Source organism: Cololabis saira, chromosome 21, assembly GCF_033807715.1.
Source record: "Cololabis saira isolate AMF1-May2022 chromosome 21, fColSai1.1, whole genome shotgun sequence".
In the NCBI taxonomy this organism is placed as follows: domain Eukaryota; kingdom Metazoa; phylum Chordata; class Actinopteri; order Beloniformes; family Belonidae; genus Cololabis; species Cololabis saira.
The window spans coordinates 13,478,006-13,496,924 of NC_084607.1; the positions used below are offsets into that span (position 1 = coordinate 13,478,006).

Here is an 18,919-nt window from a genome sequence, read left to right on the forward strand (position 1 = left end):
TATGTAGGATGCACTCATTAAACCTGTTGTTATCCACTGTAGATTTGACAGAAATTCAGACTTAAAGTCCAAACACATTAGTTGCAAAATTTACTTCGATAAGTAGTAATATTCTGTACTACCGTTTTTCCTATATAAATATAGGAAAAACGGTAATTGACTATTGACTATGTTAATATTTGTTACCCTAAAAGATTGTGTCATGAATCCAACACACAAGATGCAAATGTGATAAAGTTGTTTTTTTCCTCCACATCTGTTATAATATTTTACACTATGAAAATTGAATGGATGTAAATATCTGATTAACTGTATTTTAGGAAGTACTTGTATATTTTTTAATTGTTATTTTTAATTAAACTGTAATTTTCCACAATAGAGGATGTTGTGCATTTGTGATTAGATCTGCATCGTCACGGACATTAGGTGCCAGTGCATTGAAATTGCATTAGTTAAATAGTCTTCAATGTGTGTTTTTTTAAATTTTGACGACATGTAAAAATACATATAATTAATAAATTTTTAAGATTATTAATTTAGTAATCTTGGTATGAAGACATAAATACACTTTTCATCTGTATGACAGTTTTCTTGTAGCTGTTGAATGTTTATTTGAACTCATATTTTGTTTTTGTACAGTTTATCAGCTTGTGAATGTCATGTCAGTTATTTTTTCATGTTATGAATTTTTCTATGAATATTTCTATTACATTCAATATGTCAGACTTTCCAGTTTTATTAATTGCTTCTTTCAACATAGTGTTTTATTTGTTTTTATTTTTTACAGTGCAGTACACACACACACACACACACACACACACATATGTATATATATATATATATATATACGTCAGACTATGTCAGACATATATATATATATATATATATATATATATATATATATATATATATATATATATATATATATATATATATATATATATAGTTTGTACTATGTCAAAATAGTTGGTTTTGTGTCAATAGAAGAGATTTCATGAAATTCTTTTGCAGTGTTTTAGTGATTAGAACTTTGAAACTCAGCAATGTGACATAGAACGAAATATTACCGTAAGTGTTTCTCAATATCTGTTCAAGTCCTGAATTTTAGGATGCAAATAGTCTTCACAGCTGTTCCTAGACATTAAATGCACAACACCATCAGCTGAACTGAAAAAAAAAGAATGCTTATCTTCCCACCATGCGTGGATCCACCCTTGCAGCTACGGTGTCATGGTTTAGATAAGACTTTAAACGTAACAGTGTTGGTAGGAAAGGCCAAAAAAGCTCTCCCTGGAAGCCTTCCAAACAAATCTATTAATTTTTGGCAGCTTGATTGCAGAGCTTAGATTTGAAATCTGTTTGCATAAGGCATATCTAGTCCGTCCAAGTTTATGATGTTTTGTATCATTCAAAACCCTCAGCTTGTTTGCTGACCTAAATAATGATAGTAGCTGCATTCAAACTCTAACATCAGCTCTCTTATTTCTTACACTTTTTTGGTAAATAGGCCGTTTTTTTCCACATTAAGCACATTATATGTTTGCATTCAGATTATCCATGCTTTACTTTCATGTATGATCAATTACTCAAACAAACATTATTCAATAAGTCCCTGCTCATTTTCAAAACAAACACAATGATATGTATTTTCAAGCAGCTCCAGTGGAACTGAATATTTGGTTTATCTCTCAGCATCACTTGGACCCCCTCTCGTCGCCTATCTTGGGGCGGTGCTGGGCGTGCCCGTCCTCTGTCTCAGGCATAAAACCCTCACGCTGCTGGCTGCTGGTACTCACAACTAACGACAGACAAGATGACTAGTCTCACACCCAAGGACAAGGATACAGTGAAGGCCTTCTGGGCCAAAGCCGCCCCCAAGGCGGACGAGATTGGCAGAGATGCGCTGGCCAGGTAACCATCAGCCACAGAGATGGACTCAACGCTCCAACAAACTCAAACATCCAAACAAGTATTTATTTTGCACTTCTCAAATCTTTTCATGTTTCCCCCCAGGATGCTGGTGGTGTACCCCCAGACCAAGACCTACTTCTCCCACTGGAAGGACCTGAGCGCCAACTCAGCCCCGGTGAAGAAGCACGGAAAGACCGTGATGGGTGGAGTTGCTGCTGCTGTGGGCAAAATCGACAACCTGACTGCCGGTCTGCTTGAGCTCAGTGAGCTGCACGCCTTCACCCTGCGAGTGGACCCTGCCAACTTCAAGGTGAATATCCCACGCTTCTTACTGGCCCTTGAGCAGGTCCTGATGAAGGAAAACAATACTGAGCTGTAGGTTTGGTGCAAGTTGCATTTATAACAACTGCCTGATCATTCTTTTCTTGTTCTTTTGTTAGATCCTGTCCCACAACATCCTGGTGGTCATGGCCATCAACTTCCCCGCTGACTTCAGCCCTGAGGTCCATGTGGCTATGGACAAGTTCCTGGCATCTCTGGCTCTGGCCCTGGCTGAGAAGTACCGGTAAACAGCAGGAGAAAAAGCACAAGAAGAGGATATTCCTGCTCACTAAATGCAAATGAATAATAAAAACATGAATGCAAAAAAAAGCGAAACTGATGTGTTGTGGTTATTTCGAGATGGTTTTCCAAAGATTTTTTATTGTGAACAAAAGCAGGGAGACTTATTAACCTGGAAGTGGAGTTAATCATATATCAGAAGAGCTTTCTCTAGCTTTTTTTTTATCTAAAAAAGGGTGGATAGGAATGAATTTGGGTACCCCTGTTTTAGTCTATACAGTGGGATTGACAGGCTCAAACCCTGAGGCTAATTCATATCATTACAAATGAACTTGATACATCTGCTAGACAATCATTTTGGATCACAAGATAGTGCATATATGATATATAATATCAGGTGAAATCCTTATTAATTCATTTCAGCTTTAGTGGCTACAAATGAAGACAGAAAATGCTGTTTCTCCTCAATCAAACCTGTCCATAGCCCCCCTCAGTGCAATATAGGCGCCCCGTGCATCTGCAAAGTGGTCAATGCTCTCAAGAAGAGGCTCTTTTTTGTATACAATGTCTCACAGTTACTTTTCTTTTTCTTTTTTGCCAGATAAAAAACATAAATCACTAACGTAGTTAAATAATTCGCTTATATTATTTTTCTGATCAACTGAATGGACCTACTGAAAGATAGAACCCCTTTGAACAGAATCAGAATCTCTTGTTAGTGCCAATGTTAGTTAGACAGGTTCACAGATTAGGATGGAATGGTCCAAACATAACATAAAGTAATGGAACAATTAAAAAGAATCAAAAATAAAATAAAATGAGAAAAAGGACAAAAATAATTTGGAAGGCATGCAGGATTTAAAATGTGGTAAATACATTAAATATGAAATAACTAGGTGTGAATATATACATGTGCAAAAAGGAAGGTTCATAATGTGTGGTGCTGTTAACCGTTAACAGTTAACCAGAGCAGTGTTTTCCCTGGCTAGGAGTTGTTTCACAGGACATGTGTCATTTCCACATCTAAAACTTGATGGCCCTTTAACAGCGTTAGATATAAACATGGTGGGGGTTGTAACATCTGATAAACATTACATACAAATGTGTTACTTTGATCCCTAAGATAGTTGTGTTACAGGGATTGAGACACTGGGAGCATCTATAACATTTTCATTCTTGTCATAAACAAAGAGAAAGAAAACCATAAAATAGCTAAATTACCGTTGTCTTACAAAAATACAAATTACCAGGATATTGATACTGATGGGGTTGAAATCGAGTTTCAACGTCAACTGAGTTTTATGACATTGCCTTTTGCAAAGAAACAAAATGTGACACCTGTTTGAAATAATATTTCTAATGATAGTCTTCGATATTATTATTCGGAATAATTTAAGTTAGTTACTTTGCAGAGTTATTCTTCACACTTGTAATGTCCTTGCTTTTATTTTATGCAGCAATGGAAAAATAAAAGGATGTATTATTAGGGTACACAGTTCATCAGAACTTTATCTGAAGGGTTTAGAACTGGAATATTGTTTTAAAGTTCATCTGATATCATAAGTGTTCCCCTCTAACTGTCAGATGATGTTTTATAAATTGTGACCAAAATGAAAAGCTCTAAACAAATAATCAGTTCATCTAATTTATTTGAAGGCTTTCAAAGCAGAAGCCATTTCCGAATATTTAGGATGTTTTTGTAATTAATTCGATGTTTTTCTATTGTCATTTCATCATTTAAACAATGACCATACACAAACAACTCACTGTGCGTATCATTTTATTAATCAATTGTTGAAATGAAAGAGGCGGTGATGATTAGAGATGGAGCTGCTTTGCTGGAAGTTTTCAGTGGTACTGCCTTCCCAGGGAGGACACCAAATGTTGCATTACGAGGTATATTCATCAAAACTGAACACGTAAATGCATAATTTGGGGCCAACTTTATTTATAAAGCACTTTAATTAAAATACTCGCAGCTGAAACAAAGTGCAGCACATGGCTGAATACTAAAAACTAGGAGACAGTATGAGAGGATGTCTAACCTAGAAAGAGCCGCATGTCCGACGACATCTTGGTCTATCTTAAACCTGAATTATGGTCTGCGTTAACGGTGCGTGTCGCCGCGTACCCGCCGCGTTGGTATAACGCGGAACCATAAATCAGCCTTTAGAGAAGATGCCCTGGATGGTGCACGCTCGAAGTCTGTCCAACCATGTTTTTTTTTGCGGATATTTTCTGTCAGCAGATTCTCGGTGCAGCACGAGATTCAACTGTTAAAGAAAAACTCCCAGACTTGAAAAGCTGAACGGGCGGAGGGATGGGCAAACAGATGATGTGGAATGGATTTAGAACAAAGATAAGAGAAGGGCGTGTGTGACCTATTCTTTTAAAATATTGTCGGAAAATATACAATTATTTCATAAGGAGCAATGATTAAAAAAAAATTAAAAATTAAAACAAAGCAGTTCAACTTTAAACACGGATAGTTGTATTGCCTCCCTGTCTTTATTTGATCTTATTCTATTTAGTTTTATGTTTTAATTCCAGTGACCCAAATGCCACGTAAACTAAAACCAATTCTATTTTCCCCTGAAGCAGGAGCTCAGAAGTAAGTTCAGAAATAAGGCTTAATTTAGTAAAACAGAATCACTTTAAAATGATTTATTTAATGATATTTACTGAGTTGTTGACAACATCTTTTGGAGCCCCTCTCGTTGGGGCGGTGCTGGGTGTGCCCTTTTCTGTCTCAGGCATAAAACCCTCACGCTGCTGGCTGGTGATTGTACTCACTACGACAGACAAGATGACTAGTCTCACAGCCAAGGACAAAGCTGCAGTGAAGGCCTTCTGGGCCAAAGCCGCCACCAAGGCGGATGAGATCGGCAGAGATGCGCTGGCCAGGTAAACACACTCATACAAATATTGTGCTTGATCTACTTAAAAAAAATAAGTCAACTTTTTGCATGAGATTATTATGTAGATCAAGAAAGACTAGTCTTTGTATAAACGACTTAATTTTATGTAGCCTATGTAAATAATACATTTTCCAAGTACAACACTTAATTGTGTTAAGTTTACTTTATTTAGCAAAATTAAGTTCACTTTAAAAAGAAAAAAAGAAGAAAAAAAGGAAAAAAGAGAAAAAAAGGAAAAAAAGAAGAAAAAATGAGAAAAAAAGGAAAAAAAGGAAAAAAAGAAAAAAAAGGAAAAAAAGAAAGAAAAAATTAAGTTGACTTTACTTGCAATAATTAAGTTGACTACTTGCAAATTAATTTTGTACATACTAAAAATTAAGTAGTTTGACTAGTAAGTAAGTAAGTAAGTAAGTAAGTAAGTAAGTAAGTAAGTAAGTAAGTAAGTAAGTAAGTAAGTAAGTAAGTAAGTAAGTAAGTAAGTAAGTAAGTAAGTAAGTAAGTACAAAGACTAGTCTTTCTTGATATACTGTACATAAAATTCTCATGCGAAAAAGTTGCCTTAATTTGTGGTGTTCTACTTAAACAAATAAAGCATGTTTCATCTAAACGTTGGTCAATCTGCCCAATAGATTACAATTGTTAAAGGAAAAGTACATTTTACATAAATACTGCTTGTTAAGGAAAAAATGCACAATGTGTTGTTTTTTGAACAAATGCAGATTAAGTTCAAAACTAGAAAAAAACGTCATTTTTAATTGTTAATATCCAATATTTAAATATGTTATATTTACATGCGCTTAGATTTATTTTTTTCAGTGCATCATCAACTCCATCAGCTCCAACACACTGGAACATTCAAGCAACTAGTTATTTGGTATTTGACCTCCAAATCTTTTCCTGTTTCCCCCCAGGATGCTGGTGGTGTACCCCCAGACCAAAACCTACTTCTCCCACTGGAAGGACCTGAGTGCCAACTCCGCCCCGGTGAAGAAGCACGGAAAGACCGTGATGGGTGGAGTTGCTGACGCCGTCAGCAAAATCGATGACCTGACTGCAGGTCTGCTGGACCTCAGTGAGCTGCACGCCTTCACCCTGCGAGTGGACCCTGCCAACTTCAAGGTGAACAATAATTGTCATTCATGTTTCTTTTTTAGTATACCCGAGAAATAATTAATTATTCATTTTTCCGTGGATTAAAATTAATGTTACATCCAGTGGCAGTCAAATAATCCACATGAAGTCATACATTTAAAGGGATAACAAAGATGAGAGAAAGTCTTCAATTGTAACATCCATTTGATTTCTCTTTATTTCCCTCAGATCCTGTCCCACAACATCCTGGTGGTCATGGCCATCAACTTCCCCGGTGACTTCACCCCTGAGGTCCATGTGGCTATGGACAAGTTCCTGGCATCTCTGGCTCTGGCCCTGGCTGAGAAGTACCGGTGAACGGCAGGAGACCCAGCAGGGGAAGATGCAGGAGCTCACTCTTTTGCACCAAGTGCAAAAATTAAATGCTCGCATGTGAACAATAAATGCTTTATCTGAAAACCTTGTTGTGGTAATAGTTTTATTTATTTACTGAATATAGTTTGCTAAGGTGTAAAATTCAGCTGTTACCCGTCTAGCCCTTAATGCACAATTTGGATAATTTTGAAAAGAACATCTCAGAGTAAATTCTTATGTATTCTCACACTGAAAAAAATAAATCTAAGCGCATGTAAATATAACATATTTAAATCTGTGATATCAACAATTAAAAATGAATTTTGTTGCTTTACATGAATACATTTAGTTTTGAACTTAATCTGCATTTGTTCAAAAAAACAAGACATTGTGCATTTTTTCCTTAACAAGCAGTATTTATGTAATCCCAGGCAATGTTTTCATTTACACACAAACAACAAGCAATGATCTTGTTGTATTTACTTTTCCTTTAACAATTTTAATCTATTGGGCAGATTGACCAACATTTAGATGAAACATGCTTTATTTGTTTAAGTAGAACACCACAGTAAAAAATATCTTGCTTGATCTACTTTAAAAAAATGAAGGCGACTTTTTCGCTTGAGATTTTTATGTAGATCAAGAAAGACTAGTCTTTGTATAAACTACTTAATTTTTAGTATTTACAAAATTAATTTGCAAGTAAAGTCAACTTATTTTTTTTTCTTTCTATTTTTTTCCTTTTTTCTCTTTATTCTTTTTTTCTTCTTTCATTTTTTGTCTTTTTTGTCTTTTTAAAGTCAACTTAATTTTGATAAATAAAGTAAACTTAACACAAAATGCAATAAAATTGCTGAATGTATTACTCACATACATTAATTTAAGTAGTTTATACAAAGACTAGTCTTTCTTGATCTACATAATAATCTCATGCAAAAAGTTGACTTATTTTTTTTAAGTAGATCAAGCACAATATTTGTATCAATGCAACGCTAGAAAACAAAGCTTAGCAGGAACTCAGTATTTGATTCAGACATGTTCTCTTTCGTTTTCACCATGAGAAGATAACGTTGCCTATAGTCTTGGAGGGATGACAGACACAAATAAGGAAACAGATTGATAACATAAACATATTAATATTATTCAATATTAGTTGAATCAACACTGACTGTGGCATTGAAAGACACATAAAGCCATTTTCTTAACATTCCCGTTTCGTTGTTTATTAGTGTTTTTATTAAATGTTTTTCTTTGATATTTTATTTCTTCAAAGTTGCCTATAGGCTCAGTATCTTCGCTCTCCAAGGTGCTGACGGTCTGAGAATGAATGAATGACATCCAGCACCTTGGAGAGGCCAACTGGTCTTAGTGAATAGAAAACCATGCGAAGGAGACAGAAAAACAAGATATCTTTCTTGCTGTAACCAAAAATAAACAGAAGTGCGTGATATGGAGGTATACACTACATCAATTTTCTGAAAAGTGAATATTTGCTGGTTCCGAAATGCTTTAAAAACACTCCTGCAGTCCAATTCCGTGAGGATCACAAGGAGAATAGATGTATAGTCTGAGCACACCACAAACAGGCTGTGAGAATGCAATGAAGATATAAATAAAGTCATTCGTTTATCAGGTGCCAATCATTCTTTAGTTCCTAGGAATGTCGTTAGAAAGGAACAATTAAAAAGTGGACTGTTAAGACAGAAAAACCAGCACGTTGAGTTCCTCATATTTAGACTCCCTGTGGTAGATCTGTGTAATATTAGTCGGCTCTACCTTTATATTTGTTGTAACATGGAACGATTGCGCCACCTCTTGGACAGACATGAAATGCTTGGTAGTTGGAGTGTGGCTGCATACCTACAGAGCGTTTTTGATTTCATTACCACACAGGCCGACAATAAAGAAGAAAAGTGGAGCTGTTCGGGTCTCCAGAAGTGTGGCCTTGCCGACAAAGTACATTTGTGGTTTCTCATCTACACGTGTTTAACCATTTTCATTATAATTTTTCATACCCGTCCTATTTTTTTTTTCAAATGGTGCAATTTTAAGCTAAAACCACCCAAAAGAAAACAGACAAACAAAAACAAAGCATACAAAACAAAAACAACAACTAAACATGATCAAGTCGTCCGACGATTACAGTGTGCTTTCCAATGACTCACGTGTTCTGCAGCTTCCAATTCTGCATGATGTCAAATGACCAGCAGAGGGCGCTGCAGTCCGTGATCAATAGCTGTATTTGGCTTTGATCAGTTATATGCTCGTTTTTGGTCGTTTTCCGTTGCATTAAAAGAAAAGCCAAATAAATTCATGACAGAGTGTTGTGTTATAAATGATCTATCATGCGTTCGTAGTCACGGCAGCAGTCAGAACTGTCAATATGGGACACTTTTATATCCAGCTTTATTATTTCATAATTATCACTATAACCACTTTCCCCCCCCAGACTGCTATTCCTTGGGGTTTTGCATTATAGTTGCAACATGCATGGACATACTTGGATAAAATGTTATCATGAAGATCATATGAGGCTCTAAAATGTCAGTGTACTAATGCTGCCATCATGTAAAGGCTTCGGCACCTCAGCATCACCAAACCATCCCATAGCTTGGCTTTTGGACTTACTGGCAGGTTAGTCACTTTTGTCGTTGATCGAGAGGAAACAGTGCAAGTATTTAAGTGCTGAAATATTGATTTTTCTGATGAAAACACATGTCAAAAAATGTACCTCAAAAAATAAAACACTACATATATTTTAATTTATAGCTTTTTCAAAGGCTCGCAAACCTTTTATGACTCATCAAATCAATTATGCCTCTGATGCCAGCAACATATGGCTTCTGTTTTTCTTAGTTTCTTTCTCTCTCTCTCTCTCTCTCTCTCTCTCTCTCTCTCTCTCTCTCTCTCTCTCTCTCTCTCTCTCTCTCTCTCTCTCTCTCTCTCTATATATATATATATATATATATATATATATATATATATATATATATATATATATATATATATATATATATATGTATATATATATACAGGACTGTCTCAGAAAATTTGAGTATTGTGATACAGTCCTTTATTTTCTGTAAGGCAAAAATGTCATACATTCTGGATTCATTACAAATCAACAGCTTAAGAAAACTCAAATATCCTATCTCAAAAAATTAGAATATTCTGGGAATCTTAATCTTAAACTGTAAGCCATAATCAGCAATATTAAAATAATAAAAGGCTTGCAATATTTCAGTTGATTTGTAATGAATCCAGAATGTATGACATTTTTGTTTTTTTTAATTGCATTACAGAAAATAAAGAACTTTATCACAATATTCTAATTTTCTGAGACAGTCCTGTATATAGGCCTACTACCATGATATTTGGTTTTAAGACCAACACATAAGCACCCACTACTGACTGACATGCTGACATCACTTGAGAAAAACACTTTTGGACCAGGGATCATTTATTTGGGCGGGGTAAGTCTGAATGTCCTGATAATGAATGTTTATTACATAATCTAAGCTGAGCAGTTGGTGGCAATTTACAACGGGACAGAAGCAAAAGGAGAAGTTTGTGTCTTATGATAGGCTATTTTATTGCCAGAGGATCTACGGTCATATTTGATGATTTTTTGTCAGTTTAACGTGAAAAACGGAGACTTATCAAAGCGGCTGTTTATTGATTACATGACGTCATGGTCAAGTTGACGGAGCAAGAAAGACTCACTGTCAGAACCGTTTGGGAAAACCTTGATATTGATGAGATTGGACCACAAATTTGGACAAGGTAGAGGGTGTGATTTCCAGCTTTTCCTATCTAAAGTACAGACAAGTAATGTTGTTAATAATTGTTAGATTTTATACTGGAATAGTTTACCACAGACAAAATGGTTGGGTTAAAACTTTAATTTATTCTGTGTTTGAACTCTAAATTTGACTATATAATGATTAATTACCATGCTATTTTTCAAAATGTATTTTGAATATGATTAAAAATATCTCTTGAATAGTCTAAAGTGATGCAGTAATACTTAACAAATGTAAAGTAATTTTATTTTAAACTGCTTCAGCAGAGGATTTCACCACCGGGTTCTGTCCAGTATATACGTAGCTATTAAATATACTGACAGGAATGGTTCGGAAATCTTTATTTTTATATATTTTGATCTAATACCATTGCTAAATTTAATTCTTAATGATTTTTGTCCTCTTTTATTTTCCCTTTAAGTTTATTGTGTCCCTTGTGGTGTATCAGAGGTAGCTTATCTGTATGACCCAAAACAATCAGTGTCTCTTGTTTCACATCTGTAGAGTTCTGATTGTCTACCCCTGGACTGAGAGATATTTTGGCACCTTTGGAGACATCTTCACAAACACTGCAATTCTGAACAACGCCAAGGTTGCCGCCCATGGAAAGGTTGTGCTGAACGCTCTGGACAAAGCGGTGAAGAACATGGACAGGCTCAAAGACACTTACGCTTCTCTGAGCAGGTTGCACTATGAAGAACTCAACGTGGATCCAGATAACTTCAGAGTAGGCAATATGACACTGAAACCAAAATAGTGGTAGATATTTAACTAATCTGTTTAAAATCTTTAAAGACAGGACTTATGATGTTTTCATTTGTCCACAGCTGCTGGCAGACTGCATCACCGTCACCGTCGCCTGTAAACTCAAGAGCGCCATGAACCCTCAGGTCCAAGCAACATGGCAGAAGTTTCTGTCTGCTGTAGTTGAGGCCATGAACAGTCAGTACAAATGACTTCAAGTGTGGATAACATGTTCAAAATAAACCAATGTGTATCCTTGTCTGTTTGTCAGCTTATCCTCAATGGCAGAATTTGATTTCCAGTTCAGTTATCATTTCAAATGTCAGATAAATTAAAATGACCTGATGTATGTAATATCTGGGCACCTCAGAGTTTTCAAAACCTAAGAGTGTCATATCCACCCTTTTTAAATTAATTTAATTTACATAGCACTGATTCCCAGAAAAAGTCCTTACAGGATACTTAGAGAACTTAAACAAGTTAAAAGTCATGTTAAATGCATTCCATTCATCCATCCATCCATCCATCATCAATACTTAGTACTATTCATGATCACAGGGGGTCTGCTAGATTCATTGTGTTCTATCAACAATATAAAGTACATCATTCACAGAATACAACAGTTTACTGTACATACAGTTTTATTATGTAAAGTTCAAATGTTATAGGAACAATCTAATAAAAGATCATTTAAGGAATACGTCTGCAAAGTTGTTTTTTTACTAGTATAATCATTATCAAACATTTTTCTCAGTATAGAATAGAATAGAATAGAAGACTTTATTGATCTCCCAGAGGAGAAATTCAATCAGAGTAGTTGAATATGATAGATTAATCTAAAAGTAATCATTAAGAATCCTGGGTTTCCTGAACAGTCTTGAGATGTAAACTAAGGAGATTTAAACTCAACAGGCTTTACATAAGTTGTACTTTAGCTTTACAAATAACATCATACAGTATATCATAGTTATTTACCTAACATTTGTATAAACTAATTTATTTACCAATTTATTGTGTTTTTTCCTTCGTCTGATGTCACAAGTGAGGAGCCTTAAAATCTGACTTACAAAATCACAGGCACAGAAATTACTTGTCAAATGTAGAACCAGAGAGGAATAATTAATTGTACTGAAAGCACAAACACTTTGAGAAGACAAGTGCTTGATTTGTTGAAGAACTGGAGTGAAAATGTGACAAGCTTCTCCAAAGCAAACAGAATGTGTTTTTCTTGACGTAAAAACTGCAATCAGGGACAAGATCATGTTCGTTGCAAAAGATGACTCTCACAAACAAAAATATAAATGTTGCTGGGTTGGTAACAGCCACACGAAGACATGAAAGCACATGTAATCTTACTTGGTTTGTCCGGATAAGGATAAAAGAAAATGTTTCACCTCTTCACCTTGCTTTTTCAATTATCTCCTCAGCCATTTTCCACACCTTCTGATATGATGCAAATTTGTATTCCACGTGGACTAAATTATATTTAAGAACTCCATGTATGACTAAGAATAACTTAAAAATATGTTGAGCAAAACACCTGTCCACTAAATCCGCACTGACAATTTCACTGATGTCATTTACTATATAAGTTTGGTCTGATTAGGCAACTGCTACAGAAGCAGACCAGACGGCTGCTGCTGGAGAACTCCACATTCTTGTGTCATACATTCTCCAGAGGCTTTTTTCATGTATTTATTTTTTTGTTTAATCTAGACCCTGAGACCCATGTTAGCACCATGACACTGAGGAGATAGAAACATGCCATTATTTGTCCACTAGAGGGCGCCCCAGGCATTGTCATAGCAGTTCATTGGCTCACGTCCTGTGGTTTTTAGAATTTATAAAAGACAAAACCTAAAATGAAATATGATGAATAAATAAAATGTCTGCTATTGTGTACTTAGTTATAATGTTTAAGCTTAATTGTGCCTTTAATATTTATCGGAATAAGAAATCCTTTGAAACTTTGACTGTGTTTGCCTCATTTAGCTTTAAGTGCTATGAGTCTATGAATATATTTTCATTATATTTCTTTTTTGAGGCTGGAAAATACCTTGACATAGCACTAGATTTGTAATTTCATTCCTATTTTAGTTAGTTAGACTGCACCGAAGTTGTTTTTTTTAAGGTGTTTTGTAAGTTAAACAATGTAGAATTGATTATTGCTACAATTATAACATCATCAGGAAGTTTATGGAGAATCAAAAGGGAACAGAATATGGGTTATGTTTTATGCTGATTTATGAATGAATGAATTTTTATTTGGAACATGTATATAAAAAGAAATACATAAAATAAAAAAAAATAATAAAAAAAATAAATTAATAAAAAAATAAACCGTAACATCTTCATATTCACATATGTTCGAAAAAGGAGTAGGAAGAAGTTTACACTTTTTCCTAGTTCCTACCCCTTTATAACTCTATGAATTCACATTATTGTTATTATTATATCTACACAATATCCATATAAATATAGTCTATATAAATTCTACGTAAACATGCCTATTACTACATAATTATCCATATAAGTATATAGAAAATATAAATTTTACATAAATATTATATCAATATATAGAAAATACAAATATTATATAAATCTATATAAATATACACTATATAAACTACATAAATATCCCTATAAATATATATATGCTACATACATAATACATATATAACATATATTACATAATTATAACTATCCCCCTCAACATATAATATATACTACATAAATATCCATATATTTAAACTGAAGAGAGATCCTGAAAGAGCTCGAAAATATTGTAAATCTGTCTCTACAAACAGAGGAATGGCATTGCCTCCTCTAGAGAATAAACATTTATGCAGCTGAATAGTTAGAAGGGAGGCTACACTTTGGTGGGCGTTCTCTGTCAAAGATGAGGCCCTTGAGACCACTGCAGTGATGCTCATCATTTGGGTTTTCAACCGTTTGTGACTTTGTGTCTCCAGATGTGCCCAGAAACAGACTTTTAATTTCTTGATAATAAACGCACTTAACTAAGGATATTTTGCTGCTTGTTAATTGGTTTGCTGGTTTCAGCACTGCGTTTTAAAATTGAATTGGCTTTATAAAAAACTGATCAAATTTAAGTGGTACAGCTATCATTGCCGAGTTGGAGCAGCTTTGTAAATAAATTGGAGCTCGAGATGGAGGGAGGAGCTAGAACTACAGTATGTGCTTTATTTCCATAATCATTTTTGATAGCAAACTAGGGGCCTTTCTGGCTCAGGGGGCCCTCTGTAAAGTTCTCTGTAAAAACTGACCTAAAAATGTTGCAAATTTGCCATAACTAAAATTCTCTGAATTTAACATTTCACAAATTTGTATAAACTTACAACTTTCGAGAAAAAAAGAACAAACTGCCACAAGTCACAAGAAAAAACTTTTATTTATTTAATTTATCATAAATAAACTCAAAATTTGTCAGAAAAATCTGAAACGTTGACTGTATGAACGGTTAAAAAGAAAAAATCTAAATATGTTTTATAAACACACATTTTCTCTCTTTCTTTTTTTATAGAAAAAGAGACCAATACTGATCTCATGGACAAGTAAAGTTTTGAAGTGAAAATATTGTCTAAGAATAATTGTCTAAGAATAAACTCCTAAATCGTTGAATATCAAATTACATATTTTGCAAAGTCCCCAATCTACACTGTCTCTACTCGTCCTGAACACGTCTCCCTAAATGTATGTAATTTGTGTCCGTGTGTCTGAGTGTCTGTGAGTTGGGAGTCAATTGTCTACTGTAAAGTGTTTTTCAGCTACTAGATGCCCTAAATTTCCTTTAGGATTAATAAAGTACAAGTAAAAACTTGGAAAAGTACAGTGAACAAATGCAAAAAATCCCTTCAGATCACTGGCCATGCATAGCTGATGGACATTTTACTTGCTGCAATTTCAAATACTTAATGTTAGCTGTCCACAAATGTAGACGGCTCGTTTTATTTCTCCTCAGATGACACTGACAGGAGCTCCCAAGGGCCCTGTACTCCACATCTAGCAAGGAATCTGTCTGCTGCAGTGTAACATGTAATGATTAATTGATAGTGAACAGATTCCCCATGAATCCTGGGATGTGATTAAATTAATATGTGGGACTTAATGTTGTTTGATGTCTCTTTTCCATAGGTGGTTCTATAGATGAAAGAAAACAGCACAAGATTAATAACAGCTAAAGGTTAGTTTGTTTCCTTGCAAGTAAAGTGGAGCATATTGGGAAATTCACCAGTAATGAATCACTTCTTTGCTATTACCTGCCCGTCACCATCCTGTCATCCTTTCCCTCCAGCAAGTTTTGTGGCCCTCTTTTTAATGTGTTGCTGATAAAACCGCAGGATGAAACAGACAGGGTTGTTTCCATCTTAAAACAGTCGTCCCGACGTGAACCAAGCTGCCTCAAACTTTGTTCAAACATTATCTTTCTTCTCTGAGCGGAGCCGCCCCTAAGGTTGAGATAAGCAACAACCGTCACCGCGAATAACCCCTCTCACCATGTTGACATCACTGATAACCTAATATTAAATAATTAAACAACCTAGATTTTAAATCACTATCTAGGACTGCCATAGATTAAGCATTGCACTCTTTATATTTGACTTTGGATAAATCTTTTCCATATTAGCTACATCAATAATAATGTCATCCTGTCTGGCTGCCTTTTTTCATGTACTTATATGCCATTTATTTATTTATTTATTTTAATGGCATGGACTAGTTTGGTGATTTACTTGCTTACTGCTTAAGCAATAAAGTCAGTGCACATTTTCAAAGAATTTAAAGTAAGAATTTTAATAATGATGTCTTCTAAGTTTGAAAATGGGATTCAAATGTTCAGTTTCTTACAGTCCCGCATGTTTAAAAAGCCAACTCTGGAAATCTATGTTTTGGTTTTGATTTTCGACCTCAAACATATATGTCCCAATCTTTTATTAGGATTAACTTGCGTTTTCATCGTGCATGCACGAAGCTGCTCTTCAGAGTCATGAGGCAAATGTGTCTTTACTTTATCTCACAAGAGCTGCATACCATGAAACTTGGAAGCCATCCAAAACCCACATATCTTAGAGGAGGACCTGATGTGCCCATGCCCTGTTCCTCGTATAAAAACCCCCTTGGTTTGTGCTGATCGCCGCATTCAAACCAAACAATCAACAGCCAAGATGAGTCTCACTTCTAAGGACAAGGACACAGTCAAAGCTTTCTGGGGTAAAATCTCCAGCAAGGCAGATGACGTTGGCGCTGATGCTCTGTCCAGGTAAACATGTCTCTAAACCCTCTCTTATCATTTAAGTTTTACCTTTTTCAAAGAGACTTACACACTTATTTTTTTACGCAGGATGCTGGTGGTCTACCCCCAGACCAAGACTTACTTCTCCCACTGGAAGGACCTGAGCCCCGGCTCTGCCCCGGTGAAGAAGCACGGAAAGACCGTCATGGGTGGAGTTGCTGCTGCTGTGGGCAAAATCGATGATCTGACAGCCGGCCTCCTCACCCTCAGTGAGCTGCACGCCTTCACTCTGCGAGTGGATCCTGCCAACTTCAAGGTACTTGACAGCATTTCTGAACAAGTAACTGACTCTGTACAGTGTACACTAACTGGATTATAAATTAAGCACTCATAGGGATGTGGGTCTTCATCAAAACGTCTCATGTGCGTCTTTAAGTGAAAAAAAGGGAATCTAAAAGTGACCAGACACTGTACTTAAAAGTCCATATTCCATCAATATATGCCACAATATTTTGATGAAGACTTTAGCAGTTTCCTATTAATGATGTACACATATTGTGCCTCATTTAAAAGAGAGACCATCAAGGAAGAAGAACAACTGAAAACAAAACATCTCTTTAAACAGACCATGACTGGATTTAAATGGGCACCGGTATCCTGGATGGGATTGGATATTATCAACATAATATTCTGTATGGGACATGTAATCCCAGTATTTGTTGATTGCAGTAGCGAGAATAAATTTGACTTATTTTGATTAAAAAAAACCAACCTGTACATGTGTTGGCTAAATGTCTAGGAAGATTGCTTAGTTCCAAATCCGTGTTAAAAACAAGAAGAACAAAGACCCGGAGTATGATCATAAATTAGATTTTAAGGTACAGATCCCTATTGCTGGGCCTTGTTTAAGATTTTTTGTTGTCTTATGCGCAATTGCACCCTGTAACAGCTGAAAAAAAGCTGTTTGTGTGGTGCCAATGTATGTTGTTCCTTAACCAAAAGAAGTACTGCGTGATATTTAATGAATTTACTTTTTTCTATATCTTTTAACAGATTCTATCCCACAACATCCTTGTGGTCATGGCTATCATGTTCCCCGCCGACTTCACCCCCGAGGTGCACGTGGCCGTCGACAAGTTCCTGGCTGCCTTGGCCCGCGCCCTGTCTGAGAAGTACAGATAAACGGGAGCAGAAGCAGATGATGGACACCCTCATGGGGTTTAAAGCACTCTGTCACTCTGAATTTCAATAAAAGATCAAATGCAGAGAAAGTTTCATGATTGTTTTTGTGGATCACTGTAATTCTTGATGACTGCTGACCATGAAGTTTAAAATGAATGTTACGCTTGATCATTCATTTACTGAGGAAACTCATAAATTTTTCATTTGAGAAAGACCGTTTGATCACAATGTGCAGCAATAACTGCCTTTGCAAGTGTTACTGAGTCTGCTCATACCTTTTCAAGTATTTGAAAAGAAGCTTCTGTACAAAATAGTTAAAATCTTGTATGTTAGTGAATTTCTATTTTCGGTAAGTTAGTGCACGTTGACAGGGTTAATTACTGTACAGTACATATTCCTCAGTGTTAGTTTTTTTTCATTCAGTGTTTTTTAACATATTTAACATGTACTGCATTTGTTTAATTATTTGAATCACAATTGTGGGGGCAAAACGACATCTAAAACATTGAGTGAATTCTCCCGTTTGTCTTAAGTAAAGCAATCTGACTGCAGCGTTCATTAAGGCTACTAAGAAATATCGCTGTTTTAGTAGGTAAATGAAAATAAAATCTCTTTAAATATCTAAATACTACTACACTTATTCATACATATGCACATTCTTAATTTACATATTTTATTTCAGTTTGACATGCAAAAAACATACTAGTATTGATATTATCAGTTTCTGGCACTTGGTCCCGCTGCTTGTCTTCCTGGAAGAGTCGCTGCCTCGTAAAGGTCAGACTCCTTTAGGGCTAAAATCCATTAATCTCTGGGCACTAAACAAAGTGATCGGTGTGAACATTTCAAGGGGTTATTGGAGGATATTTAAACAATTAATACTTTTGTAACTTTTATTCTGAAGTTTTATTTTCATGTATTTCTGCTGAAATTATCAAATATGGCCCTTTTACTGATAAAGGGTGAATGGTTCTCTGGATGGTGTACTTCCAACATGAGAATCAGTCAGGATGAGAGAGGCTTTTGGGGGGATGTCCTTGTGGCTTGGAGTTCAAGATGCCAAGGGTATTCAGAGAGGAGCTAGCTCTCCATGATGTTGG

General features: G+C 35.5%; 4 protein-coding genes across 4 annotated transcripts; all 4 read left to right on the forward strand.

The window, feature by feature from the left end:
- The first annotated feature begins 1,754 nt into the window (after nucleotides 1-1,754).
- On the forward strand, nucleotides 1,755-2,562 carry LOC133421900 (hemoglobin embryonic subunit alpha-like). Its single transcript, XM_061711697.1, has 3 exons — nucleotides 1,755-1,911; nucleotides 2,014-2,221; nucleotides 2,352-2,562. Exons 1-3 carry the CDS (start codon nucleotides 1,814-1,816, stop codon nucleotides 2,478-2,480), a joined length of 435 nt encoding a protein of 144 aa, XP_061567681.1. The 5' UTR covers nucleotides 1,755-1,813; the 3' UTR covers nucleotides 2,481-2,562.
- Nucleotides 2,563-5,220: 2,658 nt separating this feature from the next.
- On the forward strand, nucleotides 5,221-6,941 carry LOC133421946 (hemoglobin embryonic subunit alpha-like). The gene is made up of 3 exons (XM_061711758.1): nucleotides 5,221-5,376; nucleotides 6,302-6,509; nucleotides 6,711-6,941. The coding sequence occupies exons 1-3, from the start codon at nucleotides 5,279-5,281 to the stop codon at nucleotides 6,837-6,839; spliced, it is 435 nt and encodes a 144-aa protein (XP_061567742.1). The 5' UTR covers nucleotides 5,221-5,278; the 3' UTR covers nucleotides 6,840-6,941.
- Nucleotides 6,942-10,361: 3,420 nt separating this feature from the next.
- On the forward strand, nucleotides 10,362-12,075 carry LOC133422716 (hemoglobin cathodic subunit beta-like). Its single transcript, XM_061712765.1, has 3 exons — nucleotides 10,362-10,619; nucleotides 11,144-11,366; nucleotides 11,467-12,075. The coding sequence occupies exons 1-3, from the start codon at nucleotides 10,528-10,530 to the stop codon at nucleotides 11,593-11,595; spliced, it is 444 nt and encodes a 147-aa protein (XP_061568749.1). The 5' UTR covers nucleotides 10,362-10,527; the 3' UTR covers nucleotides 11,596-12,075.
- Nucleotides 12,076-16,512: 4,437 nt separating this feature from the next.
- LOC133421919 (hemoglobin embryonic subunit alpha) lies at nucleotides 16,513-17,908 on the forward strand. Its single transcript, XM_061711719.1, has 3 exons — nucleotides 16,513-16,664; nucleotides 16,746-16,953; nucleotides 17,691-17,908. The coding sequence occupies exons 1-3, from the start codon at nucleotides 16,570-16,572 to the stop codon at nucleotides 17,817-17,819; spliced, it is 432 nt and encodes a 143-aa protein (XP_061567703.1). The 5' UTR covers nucleotides 16,513-16,569; the 3' UTR covers nucleotides 17,820-17,908.
- The last annotated feature ends 1,011 nt before the right edge of the window (nucleotides 17,909-18,919 follow it).

What these genes read in the sequence shown, in the direction of transcription:
- LOC133421946 (XM_061711758.1), top strand. Translation starts at nt 5,279, where the DNA reads ATGACTAGTCTCACAGCCAAGGACAAAGCTGCAGTGAAGGCCTTCTGG. An exon ending in GGCAGAGATGCGCTGGCCAG is followed by an intron (nt 5,377 to 6,301) that starts GTAAACACACTC and finishes GTTTCCCCCCAG; the next exon opens with GATGCTGGTGGTGTACCCCC. An exon ending in TGGACCCTGCCAACTTCAAG is followed by an intron (nt 6,510 to 6,710) that starts GTGAACAATAAT and finishes TATTTCCCTCAG; the next exon opens with ATCCTGTCCCACAACATCCT.
- LOC133421900 (XM_061711697.1), top strand. Translation starts at nt 1,814, where the DNA reads ATGACTAGTCTCACACCCAAGGACAAGGATACAGTGAAGGCCTTCTGG. An exon ending in GGCAGAGATGCGCTGGCCAG is followed by an intron (nt 1,912 to 2,013) that starts GTAACCATCAGC and finishes GTTTCCCCCCAG; the next exon opens with GATGCTGGTGGTGTACCCCC. An exon ending in TGGACCCTGCCAACTTCAAG is followed by an intron (nt 2,222 to 2,351) that starts GTGAATATCCCA and finishes TTCTTTTGTTAG; the next exon opens with ATCCTGTCCCACAACATCCT.
- LOC133422716 (XM_061712765.1), top strand. Translation starts at nt 10,528, where the DNA reads ATGGTCAAGTTGACGGAGCAAGAAAGACTCACTGTCAGAACCGTTTGG. An exon ending in GGACCACAAATTTGGACAAG is followed by an intron (nt 10,620 to 11,143) that starts GTAGAGGGTGTG and finishes TCACATCTGTAG; the next exon opens with AGTTCTGATTGTCTACCCCT. An exon ending in TGGATCCAGATAACTTCAGA is followed by an intron (nt 11,367 to 11,466) that starts GTAGGCAATATG and finishes ATTTGTCCACAG; the next exon opens with CTGCTGGCAGACTGCATCAC.
- LOC133421919 (XM_061711719.1), top strand. Translation starts at nt 16,570, where the DNA reads ATGAGTCTCACTTCTAAGGACAAGGACACAGTCAAAGCTTTCTGGGGT. An exon ending in GGCGCTGATGCTCTGTCCAG is followed by an intron (nt 16,665 to 16,745) that starts GTAAACATGTCT and finishes TTTTTTACGCAG; the next exon opens with GATGCTGGTGGTCTACCCCC. An exon ending in TGGATCCTGCCAACTTCAAG is followed by an intron (nt 16,954 to 17,690) that starts GTACTTGACAGC and finishes ATCTTTTAACAG; the next exon opens with ATTCTATCCCACAACATCCT.